Source organism: Fusarium keratoplasticum, chromosome 4 (genome assembly GCF_025433545.1).
Source record: "Fusarium keratoplasticum isolate Fu6.1 chromosome 4, whole genome shotgun sequence".
NCBI lineage: Eukaryota > Fungi > Ascomycota > Sordariomycetes > Hypocreales > Nectriaceae > Fusarium > Fusarium keratoplasticum.
Window position 1 is genome coordinate 2,680,321 of NC_070532.1, and position 14,434 is coordinate 2,694,754.

The window sequence follows — 14,434 nt, forward strand, 5'->3', positions numbered from 1 at the left end:
ACCTACAGACTCGAGATTACGTCTACGCAACGTCCGGCGACCAAATCAACTATCGTACGCTCTGGTTGCTAGCGATGCCTTTTGGCACTGTCGCCACTCTTCAGGGAACTCGATGTTCTCATATTCAGCTTCCATCACAATAGTCCACAGTCATGGCTCTTGAGCCCGGGTCCGGTCGCCGCTCAGTGTCCCCCGATAGCTCGGGACGAGATTCACCTATCCCACGACAATGGCGGAACCAGCTCGGAGGAGGTACGCATGCGCCATGGCTTGCTCGGATCACCAGGTTCGGTTGCTAACATGAGGTGGATAGAGGAACACCCAATCAAGGACAAGTCCTATCGCAAGTATGCCCACGGGATTGACAAGGCGCTCGTGTTATTCGAGACAGCCCTGGAGGAGTGGGCAGACTACATTTCCTTTTTGAACAGGCTTCTCAAGGTGCGCATCGACGCCCTATATCATGTATATGAGAAACTAACAGATTGTCAGGCTCTACAAGCACGCCCCAAGTCGATCAATGCCATCCCTTCCAAGGCCACCGTTGCGAAACGACTCTCACAATGCCTCAACCCGTCCCTCCCATCCGGCGTACACCAGAAAGCCCTAGAACTATATAACCTCGTCTTTTCTGTCATTGGCAAAGATGGCCTGTCAAGAGACCTCCCTCTATACCTTCCCGGACTGGCAACTGTCCTCTCCTTCGCCTCACTATCCGTTCGGGCACCATACCTCGATCTCTTAGAACGCCATTTCCTTGGGATTGATCCTCGATCACTTCGACCGGCTATGAAGTCCATCATTCTCGCCTTACTACCAGGTTTAGAAGAAGAAACAAGCGAGGACTTTGATCGAACACTGCGCCTGGTTGAGAGCTTCAAGCATGCCATTAGACCAGCTCAGAGCGAAGAAATCACCGAACAGCACTCAACAGGTGACGCATTCTTTTGGCAATGCTTCTTCTTGGCATCCATTACCAGCCAGAGCCGTCGTTCAGGTGCCCTCGCATATCTCGTGCGATACCTACCCACGTTAGGTCCGCTGGTTGCACCCGATGCGAACAAGTCAGCGACTGCACAAAACGAAAGTGCTGAAGGGACGAAGGGCAAGCTCGCATCGGTCGTGACATCTCCCGAGCCGGGCCTCTTGTTACGCTGCTTTGCAAGCGGCCTCTCTGATGAACAGTTGCTTATCCAGCGCGGCTTCTTAGATCTCTTGGTTTCTCATCTTCCCCTGAATTCACATGTCATTCAGACTCGAGTGAAACCTGTTGATCTAGAACTACTTCTCAAGGCTGCGGTTGGTGTTGTCACACGCCGCGACATGAGCCTGAACAGACGCTTATGGGCCTGGCTTCTTGGCCCAGAGCCAACTGCGGAACACGAACACGGTCCTGAAGGACCACATAGTCCTTCTGCCGAGCATCATGCGTATCTAGCTTCCAAGACCAGCCACTTTGAGGAATTCGGTCTCCAACCATTGACAAAGGCTATCCTCCAGATGATCAGGGGCAACTCACAAAACACAGCCAGCGAGCGAGCCAGACCCTACAGGATATGTCTTTCACTAATGGATCGGTGGGAGATTGGCGGTTTGGTTGTTCCCGAGGTGTTTCTTCCAATAATCGAGAGTGTGCGACGTTTCAAGGACCAAGCTTCGACCAAATCCGAGTTCAACGAGGTCGTGCGAAGTGCCAGCGTCTTTTTTGACGGAATCGAAAGTGGCCTGATTTACGGTGAGATTGTCGGGCTTCTTGCGCAGGCCTTGGGCCCTGGAACTCTCAGTTTTGCAGAACGAAGTGACAAGCTCTCGCTAGTCAACTTCATTCTGACCAACTTCAACGTGCGAGAAGAAGAAATGATTACTATCCACGCCCCTCTGTGTTGCCTGGCAGCCCTTGCAATGCTGGAAGACTCCAAGGGCCGTTTGGCATCAAACGACAGTTCGACTTCTTCCTCATCCCAGTCCCTGTCTAGCCAAGCTCAAAATGTCGCCATATCACTTCTGGAGATTATTCCAGAGAGGGTATTCCCAGAGCATGTGGAAGGTGAAGGGATACATGAGTCCCCTTCAACAGTGGATGTGCTCAAGAAGATACGGAATTTCTATGTCAATGAGCAAGGTAACGTCGAGGCATCGCCGCCACCTTTTAAACCCCTGGACATTGGACAAATGATCTTGGAGAAAGCATCACAGTTTATTTGTGAAAACCTGGACTCGTCAGCAACTGACCTCGGCATTTGTGTACGACTCTTGGTTCTTGCAATGCACAAGACACCCAAGACATATCCAGTCAAGGAAGCGCAGCTCTTGGAACTTATGCATGACCTACTTGACCAGCCAGAGATAATCCCGTTTCCATCCTTCGCAGCGATATTACAGCTATCGACACAGCTATACTATGCAGAGAGGATCGAAACCAAACAACTCTCACGCTTAGTACTCCCTCTGGTGCGGCAGGCTTGGACATACCTCTCTGCGTCTGAGCCGAAATACCACGTGGAGGCAGTGCGAGGTTTATGGCAGCTGCAGTCAGCCTTGACGCCTTTCAATCGCGATATCGAAGCAGCTTTGTCTAGCCTCGTCATCTCCAATGACATTAGATACAGTGGCATCATTGAGCCTGTTGATGAAGGTCGCGCACTCGGTGTCCTATGGTCGCACACCCTACAAGACAACGCTTCTTCAGAGCGACGAGGCTCAAAGACGCCGATGCTTGATATCAAGACCCTTCCACGGCTCGCTGGGGCAGACAACTACGAGATCATGCTCACACAGCCCCTATTCCTGGTTCTTGACGCTCTTCAAGATGACCGCACACAATTGTACATGACAGTGAAGTCGTGGCTGAACAGCATGTTGGGGATTGATCGGTGAGACTTGTTGAGCTATACAAAAGGGACAACCGATGCTAACCTTGCGTAGACTTTTCTTGATCTTTGTCTCCAAATTATGCGAGATCCCCTTCCTTCAGACTCTGACAGAGGCGAACGAAAAGATGGAGGAAGAACCACCCACCTTTACCGAGGATGATGATCTGGATCTCTGTCTGTACTACCTGCGAACTCTTTCACATGTTCTCGGTTGTGCTGCAGAGATTTCTTGGAACGTCTTGGCCTCGAAGCATGTCTCTTTCCATGGCCAACAGATGCAAATCAGCTGTAAGACAACCTTTTACCTACAAAGCCCTGCTTCATACTGACGAGACGACAGCTGGAGGAGAGGAACACGAGATGACGTTACAGGAATTCTTCATTCGTGTCTGCATGAGATGCATCAGGGGCAACCCCGCCGCGAACACTAACAAAGACTTTGAAGCTCGTGTCAATCAGCTGTATCGGTATTCACTCACCCTTTTGCACAAGTTCCTCCTGGGTCCATTTGCCGCCCCTCTCTCAAGGTTCCATCTGGAGAACGTTCTCATCGAGCGTCTCTTCAAGTCTCTACAAGGCTCTGATGCTCACGTGCAAGTCCTTCTGCTTGATGTGGTCTATGATACCCTCAAGCTTCGAGACGTTCCAGCTATTGAAGTTACCCCATCACCCATATCCGAGAGGAGACCATCCGTTTTCGACCCGAATCGAGGGAGCAGGCCATCCCTCTCGGGGGCGGATGCTCGACCAGGCATCTCATCGCCACCGCCTCAATTACTTCAATGTCTTCAGGATGGGCTGGGCTCACCCAACAGTCGGCCTGTCCTGGACAGCTGGGTTGCTTTCGTTGCTGAATGCTTGCCATTTTACTCAGAGTCCATTTTCCAGGTTCTCATACCGCTGGTCGAGACACTATGCAGAGAGATTGGCGCAACCTTTTCCAGCTTGCGAGAGACCTTCGCGTCCACTTCGCTGTCTACTGGCATTGAGAAATCCTCTCCCGAGTCTACGCTGATCTACCTTCTCAACGGCCTTGAACAAGTTCTTGCACGGGCCCATGAGCAGCTTCTCCGGGAGGAGGCTCGGACACAAGTGGTCAAGGGCCCAGACCAGCCTCAGTCCATCTTTGGAAGCATGGTTTCGAATGTCTGGCAGTCGGATGCCCCCCAGTCTCGGAGTGCTACGGCAAATGACCGCTTGACTGTTCACCTGGCCCTCCAAGATGCCGTTCGCATCTGCTACAAGATCTGGACATGGGGCCAGGGTGACGATTCCACCAAGCAAGATCAGGGATCTTTTGGGTCGTTCAACTACACGTCCTTGCGAATGCGGAATCGTGCGAGACGTCTGCTCGAGCATCTCTTTGCTGCCGAGAACCTGGAGTGTCTCGAGACTGTCATCGACATCTGGAAAAACTCGACCGAGGGTTCTCAGTCAAACCAGGTCTTCAACCTTCTGTCCGCGCTGGAGGCTTCTCGGCCAAGACACTGCATGCCGGCATTGTTCAATGCCATCTACCGACGAACAAATCCAGCTACAATCGATCCTGCATCGAAATCAACAATGACAATATCTCTCCAGGACACAGATCTTGTTTGGTTCCTTGTTGAGTATGCTAGGACATTGGACGATGACGCTATGGATGAGATCTGGCAAGACTGCATGGTCTTCCTCAAAGACTTGTTGACGAACCCATTCCCCCATCGTCAAACACTACCAAACTTGCTCGAGTTTGCAGCTATTCTTGGGGAGAAGGTCGACAATACCAACTTTGGAGAGCAGCGGAGGATGCGAAGAGAGCTAGGAGTAAGTGACCCCCATGCGATTATCGATATGTTTACTGACTTCTGGCTAGGACACATTCCTCAGACTGCTCACTGCCTTGTTTACGACGAGACCCATGACTTTCACTGAGCCAGCGGCCCCAAGTGGTGCCCTTGAGAAGATCCCCAAGTCCGACTCTAACCACTCACTCAACGGCGCAGCTGAAAGCCCTGACGATGTTGTATCTATCCTCGCCTCGATTGTCCCAAACCTCAGCAAGATTCTCGTCGAGCCTGACAGGGTGCTCTCTGCTGCTGCAACGATATCTACCAATGTAATCGGGCCAACTCTACGAGCCAAGGGCTTCCCCGACATCGTCTCCAAGAGCACCATGCGTCTTCTTTCGGAACTGTCGAGGTTGCACAATAACCAGAAGAATTGGAAGAAGGATGTTGGTGATGCCTTCAACGACTCCAAGTTCTTTGGCATGAACCTGGCGTTGGCAAAGGATGATTGGCTTCCGCTGTTGAGACAATGGACTCTGGCGGACAAGGAAAAGATGTCCGAGATCGTCGGCCGCATTAGCTCTCCCTCCACGGCCGGTATCGTGTTTGGTGTCGGAGCCACATCAGCTCGTCTTGAGGCTGATCGCAAGACACAACTCAACCTTCGCAGGATCGCCACTCTGATTCTTTCGTCCGCCGAGGACGCGTTTGTAGCTGACCTCTCGGACATCTTTGGCAAGTTGGCCGAGCTCCTCGCCGCCTCGTCAACATCTTCGCCATCGTCCACCACCCGAGGGGATATTTACATGGTTTTCCGTGCTCTCGCCCTCAGGACCAGTGCCATTCATCTTGGCATGCTGTGGCCTGTTGTCAACGCTGAGATCCACGCGGCTATCTCTTCAGTTGTGGCCCCAGACAATAGCCCTGCATCTGACACTTATACCAATGCCTCCATCCTCCAGGCCTGCAAGCTTCTCGATCTCCTGATCTGTGTGGCGCCCGATGACTTCCAGCTGCATGAGTGGCTCTTCATCACCGACACCATCGATGCAGTCTATCGTTCGTCTACCTATCAACCTGTCGCCTTGGTCGACGAGTTGTCTGATGAACTTGGCGCCGCGGTGTCCAACTCGGGCTTCCAGCTTTCTTCGGTGGTCAACCCGGTGGCAAGCGGCTCATCCCGCAGGCCACTCCTCGGACCAGGTGGCATAAACGACGATGTCAGCCTTGAGAGAAAGGACGAGCTGGTGGCCAAGGTGCTCCGGCCCTTCTTTGGCCAGCTCAGCATCTTTGCTTTCGAGTCTACGTACGCAATGGGTCGGCTCGACCGGGAGACGTGCGTCTCTGGCTTGTTGAAAGATCTGTTTGATGAGCGGAGTATTGTCAGGGCTCTATAAAAAGGAGGATTTTACTTTCACGGGAGGAACTGGGTCGACACATTTGATTAATAGAACGGAGCATGTTTTGGAGCGAAACACATGCACGCCGCTGAGTTGTCTTTAAAGACGCGAGGAGATATGCCTCAATAGATAGATGTTTACGGCCGTCTTAAGCCCCTATTATGAATGTACGCGAAATCCAAAACTATCAACACTCGTTGTATCAGTCATACCCTGCTACAGGGCTCGAAATGTTGTGTCCTGTTGGTCTGGTTAGTGGCCCGCAACGGCAACATCTGTAGTTACTCACCAAGGTTCCATCTGACCGCTCCCCAACTCCAAACATAGTACACAGGAAAAGATCCAGCCTTTAATCTTACACTTCACCAACCCTTACTCAAGCCCAGGCATACCCCACAAGACCAAATGGATTCTCCGAGTCTTGTGTCTGCTGGCCGTCTGGCTGGGTGAGCGCAACCCCTGCCATGGCATCCTCCAAGCCCTCGCCTAGAACCCTGCCGACAACACTCTTGAAAGCCTCCCTTTCCATAACAGCGCCAAACTCGAGACACTTGACGACTCCATTGAGTTCTTTGCTCAGCAGATCCAGCGTGGCCGGGTCAAGCAGGACACTCTTGTCAAAGCTGGCGGCGAGCTCGAACCACGCCTGGATGGGAGTGAGCTCCTTGTCTCCCGGGTTGAGACTACGGGCGAGGCCATGTAGCGATGAGAGTGAGATGGACGGCGAGGGCCACTCAAAGGAGACTGCGGGCACGACGGGATCGAGGCCAAGAGAGCGGCGGTTGTGACAAGATGAGGCCGATGAGACGAGCTTTCGGCCGAGGAAGACATGCTGCGGGGCGTGCGCCATGCAGAGCGATGAGGCCATGAGAGTATGGCCCTTGGCCTCGTCGTCTGAGAGGTAAGAGTGGGAGGGGAAGTCGCCGAGGAAGAAGTGGTCCCAACAGATGTGCTCGAGACTATGGGAACGTCAGTGAAGCTGTAACATGATGTCAGTGCAGAAGGCGGAGGCTCTTACGAGAGAATAAAGTTGATGACCATCTGTTCCTCCTCCTGAGAAAGACCCGAGTCACCCTCAGCCGTCGGTGAGTTAGTTGCGTTGCTGCTGGCCGAGTTGGACCGAATGCTAAAGACGGGCGTGTCCATGCAGTCATCCTTCTTGAGAGTGACGATGATATCGTCGACGTTGACATCAGCAAACATGTCCCCTTCACTCTGAGTCAACGCCCCAGAGTCATAACCGCCCGTCTCCAAAATCTCATCCACCCAGGCATCGCCGCCTTGTGTTATGACAGACCTCTGCAGCTGCCACTGCGGGTTACCACAATCAGGAACGGCGATGCCCTTTGATACGAGAAGTGCCTTGATCTCATCGTTCTGACGGCGCAGCTCCCCAGCCTCAAACTCGGTCAGCGAGATGAGCTCGCGGTAGTGGGTGATGTCGAGCTCCAGCTCCTTCTGGTACTCTGCTTTGCGCTGGCGGTGCTGGATCTGAGCCCGTCGGACCTGGGCGCGTCGGACCTTTGCCTTTTCGCTGGCCGACAGCGACTTTTTGGATTTTGGTGGCGATGTGCCGCTGCTGGTGTCGGGCGCTGAGATGAGTCGTCAGCCTGAATCCAACAAGATGTAGCTAGATGTGAGTTGAGCTTGATTCTGTCGTCAATATCTGAGTCATCCATTCACACTCTCAGATTCGATATCCCGACTCTTAAGCAAATCCCGAGACATCCAAAGACCAAAGTCTCAAAAGCCAAGACATGAAAGAACCCGCTCTCTTCGACTTACACTCGCTGCTTACTGCAATCGCCTTTCCCCGCCCTTGCGGCGAGGCGCTCTCATCACGCCTGATGCCGCGGACCTTGTCCTTTGTCTTTTTCAAAAACGCCGAGAAGGACGGCCGATCGCCCGGTGACTTTGAAGAGGCCATGGCTGGGTTGACTCCTTTTTTTCTGTTGCTCTTGGGTAATTGGATCCAGATGCTAGTGCTGATAAGTCAAGGCAAGGTAGTGTGAGTGAGACGCTGCTTCGGGTCTGGGAGAGCTCGGGTCAAACGAGGAGCCGTTGCCGAAGGAGACGGTAGCTGTAGCTGCAGCTTAGTTTCAATTGCAACGGTAATGGGCCATCAGGACAATCCCTCTAAACCAGCGACAAACAGCGTTCAAAGGAGGGCAACAGTAATAAGTCAGCCACAGGTGGTTGAAGAGTCAAGCCAGCTGAGCCAGGCCAGGCCAGGCACGTGTGTAAGTCACGAATCGGATTTTTTCTAGATCCGCGAGCCATGTCATCCCAAAGGCTTAGACTACAGTGGCTGGCACTGCATTCTGCCTGCCTCCTGCGCCTTGCTCACTTCCATGTTACAGTGCCGACCTATCTACGTCACACTAGAAGGCACCAGCGCCCACGTACCTTCGGTAGGTAGGCAGGTAGCTTGCATTCGCATGGGCATATTCATTGAACAGGGCTCCTAAGTTTGATGCTTTTCTTGGATCATAACACGAGAACATCTCGATATTATGGCAAAACTAACAAATCATCATCTTTCTCTAAGCCGAACTCCAATGGGTATTGTCCAATCAACCAATACCCTGTTAAAAGACAAGCAAATCCGTCCAACGCCTCGCTCAATGCATCTCGAAATTGACAGCAGCAGCACAACTTTCCACGACTCTATTCGTAGTCATCCCCCTCGCTGTCTGTCGCCGTTCCCTCCTCCAAATCATCCTCGTCCAGCTCCTCGAGGTCGTCGCTGTCGTCATCGTCCTCCGCGTTCAGTCCGCGTATCGACTTCCAGTGGACGTAATCACCTTCTAGCCATCGCTTGCTGACTGGGAGTTGGTACGGGTCGAACGGGAAATACGGGTCCAGCTGATGGTAGCTCTCGTCCTGCATCTCGTATCCCGCGTCTCGCAGAGCACCGCCTGTTGAGTAGGTTGACGAGAGATATTGCGTTAGGCGAACCCGCTTGTTTCCCTCCACCAGCGGATACACGTACATAAAGTTGAGACGGTGCGCTATCTTGGCAAACTCCTCGACAATAACGGGGGCGCAGACCTTGAGCGGGTTGAGCTTGCCAAAGATCTGGATCGAGAGATCTTTTCTGCAGGTTCCCATCCACTCCATCTCCTGTCCGATGTACGAGGCAGGGTCGTCGCGGTCCACAAACTCTGGTGTTGACACAATCAGATCTTGCCACCGGAAGCAAAAGATGTAGAGTGTGGCTTGGACGAGGCTGTAGTAAGGATGGAATCGCTTCAGGTCCGGTCCGCGGCACAGAGGCTCGTACTTCTTACGGTACGTGTCCAGATGATGCAGCAGAAGCCCAAAGATGTTGCGGATCAAGCTGCCTGGAAGATGGGATCCGCGAGCCACAAAGCTGGCCAGGTAGGCTGCAGCAGCTTGCTTGAGCACGTTGGGTGTGTTGCTTTGAAAGGCCGTCGCGATAAGTTGGCCGCAGAAAGCATCCGTCAGCCGCTCGTGCATCTGCGCAAAGTGGAAGATGAGGAATTGTGTGTGTCGTGATTTGTAGGTGGGCAACACCATGTGGTCGAACTCGCGAAGCAGTACCGTAAACGCGTCAAAGGCCGTGTCCGAGCCGGGGTTGGTAAAGTGAGGGGTGTAGACGCGGAAGAGGGTGTCCAGGACAGCATCCATCTTTTCCACGCTTCCCTTGATCGATTGGATTCTCGCCGCATCTTGATCAAAGTCTGGATCATCGCTGTCGACCGATTCGTTATCGCTTTCGTCGTCTCCGTCGTCCTCCCACTTGTCCGCGCGTGAGTGATCGCCCAGCGCGTACATGACGGCGGCAGTCACGTCATCGTCCAGATCCTCCAGGTCGACCTGCATCTGAGAGTCGATTTTGACAACCCGGTTGAGGATCAGGTCGAGCACCTCGTCGCGCAAGAGGGGCACATATTTCTTGATTCGCAGCAGGTTGTCGACGTAGGCCATGTGGACACGCATCGACTGGTCGGGAAAGGGAAAGTTGGAGCCGAGGAGGTTCTCCAGCACAGGGACAGCGGATGGGAACATCTGGAGCAAATACTGCAGGGTGCCGTGTAATCTATCCCGCATGGTTTCGCGGCTGACCTCAGGAAAGTCTGGCACACTCCAGACAGAGGGACGGCTATCAGAGAACTTGCCCACCATCATGGCCAGAACAGGCGACAGGTAGGACCCTTGAGCACTGACCAGAGCGGCCAGGAAGTGGGTAAAGACCTTGACAAAGTCGTCGTCTCGTCCCAGCCAGGAGCACTTGAGAATAGTCTTGACGAGGCCGTTGCAGGCCTTGTCCTTGAGGATGGGAATGCAGCCCGTGAGGGCCATGACGTAGACCTGGAGCTCATGGGGCTTCAAAGTGTCGTCTTCTTCACCGACGACGGGCGGCAGGTAGCGCTGCTTGTCGCTGGCAAACAGCTCCTTGAGAGTATCATACTGGCCATCATTCCCTCGCAGGTGCTCCTCGAGAGCAGTCCTGACCTCCAGCTTGACCTCGTCCATCGTCCTCCGGCCAACTTCGTACGTTACGTTTCGGATGTCGTCAAAAAATACCTTGCGGCGCTTGGTGGGACTTTCGGGTGCCTCGAGGGGATCGCTGAGCCCAGCATGCTCAGCCTTTCTTCTGCCGAGAACAGAGGCCGGCTTGAGGATCGACCGGACGGGCGTCGAGCCCCTTGGAACAGGACCAGAGAACTTCCTGGTCGTCGGTGTAAAGGGTCTCATGGGTGTATATCGTTTGCGGGAGGGGAAAATCGTGTGATGTCAGGTTTGCTTGCTCGCTCGCTCGGAATGGTGGCGTCTCTCAGGCAACAGGGCTCTCGACACCGTCACCGAAAAGAGGGGGTTTCGGGTTTAAGGGATGTTCATGAACTGAAGAAGGTGCTGCGAGGTGGTCCAGGACGAATTACTGGTCATAATAAGCATAAATCATCAGCACATGTGCTGGTCGATGAAGACAAACAGCCCTGCAGTGAGTGGTGAGAGAAGGCAAATATTTCAATCCAGTCTTAGGCGCTGGTGGGCACTTCTTTTTCGATAACACTTTTTAGGTGGGGTCGCACACGTGCCTCTTGCATCCGGATATGGTGGTCCGTGCACCTCTTGAACGAACATTGTTGCGTCAGTCTTGCTCGTTGGTCGACCTCTTCGGGCAATAAAGAAACAATGCCGAGAATGGAAACAAATGGGTCAATTGAGCCTGTAACGGAACAAAAGACGACTTCTATTCATTTTCCTTTTTTACTCTCCTTTTCGAGCATTTTGGCTTGCTTCCAGAAGCACCGGCCAGGTTCATGTCACCCTCTCATACTCCACACGTCATGTTGTAAGTCGCAGACTGTCAGGTATCAGTTATAACACTCCATACGCAAGTTTCTATTCTGTGCTAGGACTCGATGCATAGCTGTTGGACTGTATCCTTGAGTCCGATATCTGACTGTCGAAGGACTGTTATGCCTGGGCTTGAGACTGCCCCAGCCGAGAGGCATAGGAGACGGCATTGTCAAGAACTCTATCATTCCGATAGCACCATCGAGTCTCTTTCCCAGCTTTTCCGGTTTATTCCATTCCATATCCTTAATCCATATGTTCTCGTACATATACATCCGCCTCTATACACCGTCCGCTGTTTCTTCCTTCGGGGGTTCTCGTAACGGCAGGTGAGCGGTAATACAAATCGGTTCGGTGATCCATGTGATCCAGATCGCGACTGTTGTTGGTTGTTGTCGACTTTCCAAGGGGTGATAGGCCAGCAGCGCATGCAAGGCCTTGCACCTGCAATCCTGACATATCCGGAAGCGACTAGAAACATCTTAGTAGCCATCGCCAGCACCAGCGCCGTTATGGCCAGGCTGCGACCCATAGATGTAGTTAGGATCACCGGCGCCCTCGACGCTGTTTGCGCCTTCGGGGGCAAACTCGTTTCCGACAGCACCGGGCTCAGCCTTGGCATCGCCCATCATGCCGCCGGCCCAAGGGGTGTTTTCCATGACTCTGTCGCGGTTTGACTGATTCTGTTGCTATTGGCGTATGTCAATAAAGGGCGAACCGAGCAGTAAACCTGATATACTAACCTCGCGATACTTGGAGAGATACACCTTGAGAGCTTCGGCGTAGTTCTCAAATCCCAGAGATGTCATCGCGAAGAGGATATCCTCGCCATTGACAGTCTTGCGCTTTTCCTGCTGGCACTTCTCCGATGCTGTGCGAGCCAACCCCGTCAGCATGCTGCAGAGGAGAGACATGACTCGGATCGCAGCATGTAACTGCGAGTCCTGAGGGGGGTAAGAGGAGCGCTAACATACCTTCGCTGGTGATGAAGGAGATGAACTCACTAACACACTCTTGCATGCACTCCTTGGCTTCCTTGGCTATCTTTGCATTTTCGGGCAGGGCATTCTTCATGATGCGGGCGACTGGAGCAAAGTTGCGAATGTTAGCATCAAGTTCATCAGCTCTATCGGCCTTGGAGGCTCGAGGCGCTTTGGGCGACTTGGAGGACGAATCGCAAGACATAGGGCCGGCAAGATCTGCACGGCTAGAAGGCTGAGACTTCGAGCAGCTCGCGCACGAGGAAACGAGCAAATCACGACGAGGGCCCCTCTGGGGATAGAGCACTTACCATTGGCTATGGGCAACCATCGGTCCTGTTCTTTAACCCCCTCGAATTCGTAGCCCGCCGTGTTTGCGGCCTGTGGGTCTTGTTGCTCGTTCATTTGTGCTTCGTCCTCGGGTGACTGTGCACCTTGGTCGACCTCCTTGGGAGGGGATTGGGGGGAATCCGACATATTTGGCTACCTGCAGCGGCTGCTAGCGTCCTTTGTCAAAGGGGATTTCGGGCTGGCACAGCTGGGCCTCGAGATGATGTGTCCCCAGGCCACGTCGCAGACGGTAGGGCTTGCAAGCGTCGTTGGGGTGTGTGTGAGAGGAGAGGGGTCTCTGTCTGCAGTGCTGCGTCAGTCCTGAATGCCGGCGAGGGCTCTTAGTCGCTCAGGCAGGCGGTCCCTGGCCCGGGATCTTGGGGCTATGACGCCGGGTTGCTTGGGGCTTTTGGGGGGGTGTGCTCTGAGGCGTGGTTGAGGTGCCTGCTGTGGGTTGTGGATTTGGAGGTAAGGTAGATACGGAGCGGAGCTGGAGCCGGAGGGGAGGGGAGGGGTGGGACCTTCATCGACGCAGACGCAGGGCCAAGAATGAACGAGACCAGGGACCAAGACTTCAAGGTCGGGGACTCTGACGGGAGAGAAGGGCAAGGGCAAATTGTCCAGCAAAGATGCGCGAATCTGGGAGAGACGGGCGGGTGTGGATGAATCGCGCGCGCGCGCAGTCTACGCACCTCTCTCTCTGCCTTTCTCGGCGAGTTATTGCTTGCAGCAGATGTCGGCCGGTGGTAACGGCTGACAGATACAGATCAAGGGTTAAAGGCCGAGGCGCGCAAGGGCACGTAACACACGCGCAGGATGGAGGATACGCGCAGGAAGGGGGATTATTGCGCGCAGGTCGCAGCGGCAGGGTCCCAGGCGAGGCAAAAACCGGTATAGTATGGCCGTTCAGGCGCGTCTCAACGTCGGTGGGAGGACGGAGCGGCGCAGGTGAAGTCGCGACTTGAGATGGCGACGGAGCGGCGTTGCGGTGCGGTGCGGTGTTGACTGCGCACGGAGGGAGTACCGGGTACGGGTACGGGTACGGAGCTGTACTGTACTGTAAAAAAAGGGCTGTTACACGAAAGGGTTCGCAAGCGTTCTCGTTCGCCAATGCCAGTGGCAGATGCCAATGGGTCGCGGGGTTTGGGAGCTCTCGCGTCAGCGGGCGACGATGGTTGGAGCTCGACACTGAAGGGACCAGCTTCTCAGAGGGCACTGTCCTGTGCGGATCGGATCACAGAGGGGGACCAGGCCGGGGCGTGTGTCTGCGATCGAGGGAATCTCGCGACGGGGTTTGTTTGGTTTGCAAGAGCAGGGGGACGAGGAAAGGAAGAAAGCTCACAGGCCGCGGCTGGAGGCGAGGTTTGAGAGGGCGAGGTGCAAAGACGTGGAGGGCGAGAGAGGGTGTCTGAGTTGTTCGCTTGAGGTCGCAGCGCCGTCCTAGAGGTGCATATGTGGGGTTTCTCTGGCTGGCGAGGTGAGCAAGAGGGCAGAATCAGTGACTCCAATCCAGGCTGAGCAGGGAATAATTCGAGGCTCAAGATGCGGTCAACAGTAGACGCGATGCGAGCTGAGACTGGATGGGTTAGCTAGTGAGAGGTTAGATTCATGTTTCGTTTCCCTGGCACGCAACAACAAATAGAAATGGAAGCCTGAGGAGAAAGCCTAAGGCTAAGGCTCCAGGTTGCGCGCGCCCCCAGCCTCAGGAAGGCGCTAATGGTGACCCCCAAAGCGCCTCCAGACCCTGTTTGCTG

At 54.0% G+C, this 14,434-nt stretch overlaps 3 protein-coding genes and 1 pseudogene across 4 annotated transcripts, besides 1 other annotated feature; 1 reads left to right on the forward strand and 3 right to left on the reverse strand.

Moving 5' to 3' along the window:
• Positions 1 to 152: 152 nt before the first annotated feature.
• Positions 153 to 6,039, forward strand: NCS57_00590400 (Dopey-N domain-containing protein; the record flags this gene model as incomplete). Its single annotated transcript, XM_053055811.1, has 6 exons — positions 153 to 252; positions 314 to 441; positions 493 to 2,873; positions 2,926 to 3,161; positions 3,214 to 4,679; positions 4,729 to 6,039. The coding sequence occupies 6 exons, from the start codon at positions 153 to 155 to the stop codon at positions 6,037 to 6,039; spliced, it is 5,622 nt and encodes a 1,873-aa protein (XP_052914766.1).
• A 379-nt stretch (positions 6,040 to 6,418) lies between these two features.
• On the reverse strand, positions 6,419 to 8,020 carry NCS57_00590500 (annotated as a pseudogene). The gene is made up of 3 exons: positions 7,828 to 8,020; positions 7,061 to 7,634; positions 6,419 to 7,001 (listed from the first exon to the last, which is right to left on the reverse strand).
• Positions 6,419 to 8,020: a sequence feature.
• A 689-nt stretch (positions 8,021 to 8,709) lies between these two features.
• NCS57_00590600 (uncharacterized protein) lies at positions 8,710 to 10,764 on the reverse strand (the record flags this gene model as incomplete). Its single annotated transcript, XM_053055812.1, has 1 exon — positions 8,710 to 10,764. One exon carries the CDS (start codon positions 10,762 to 10,764, stop codon positions 8,710 to 8,712), a length of 2,055 nt encoding a protein of 684 aa, XP_052914767.1.
• A 1,088-nt stretch (positions 10,765 to 11,852) lies between these two features.
• On the reverse strand, positions 11,853 to 12,827 carry NCS57_00590700 (CBFD-NFYB-HMF domain-containing protein; the record flags this gene model as incomplete). Its single annotated transcript, XM_053055813.1, has 4 exons — positions 11,853 to 12,059; positions 12,114 to 12,241; positions 12,345 to 12,455; positions 12,662 to 12,827. The coding sequence occupies 4 exons, from the start codon at positions 12,825 to 12,827 to the stop codon at positions 11,853 to 11,855; spliced, it is 612 nt and encodes a 203-aa protein (XP_052914768.1).
• Between the last annotated feature and the right edge of the window lie 1,607 nt (positions 12,828 to 14,434).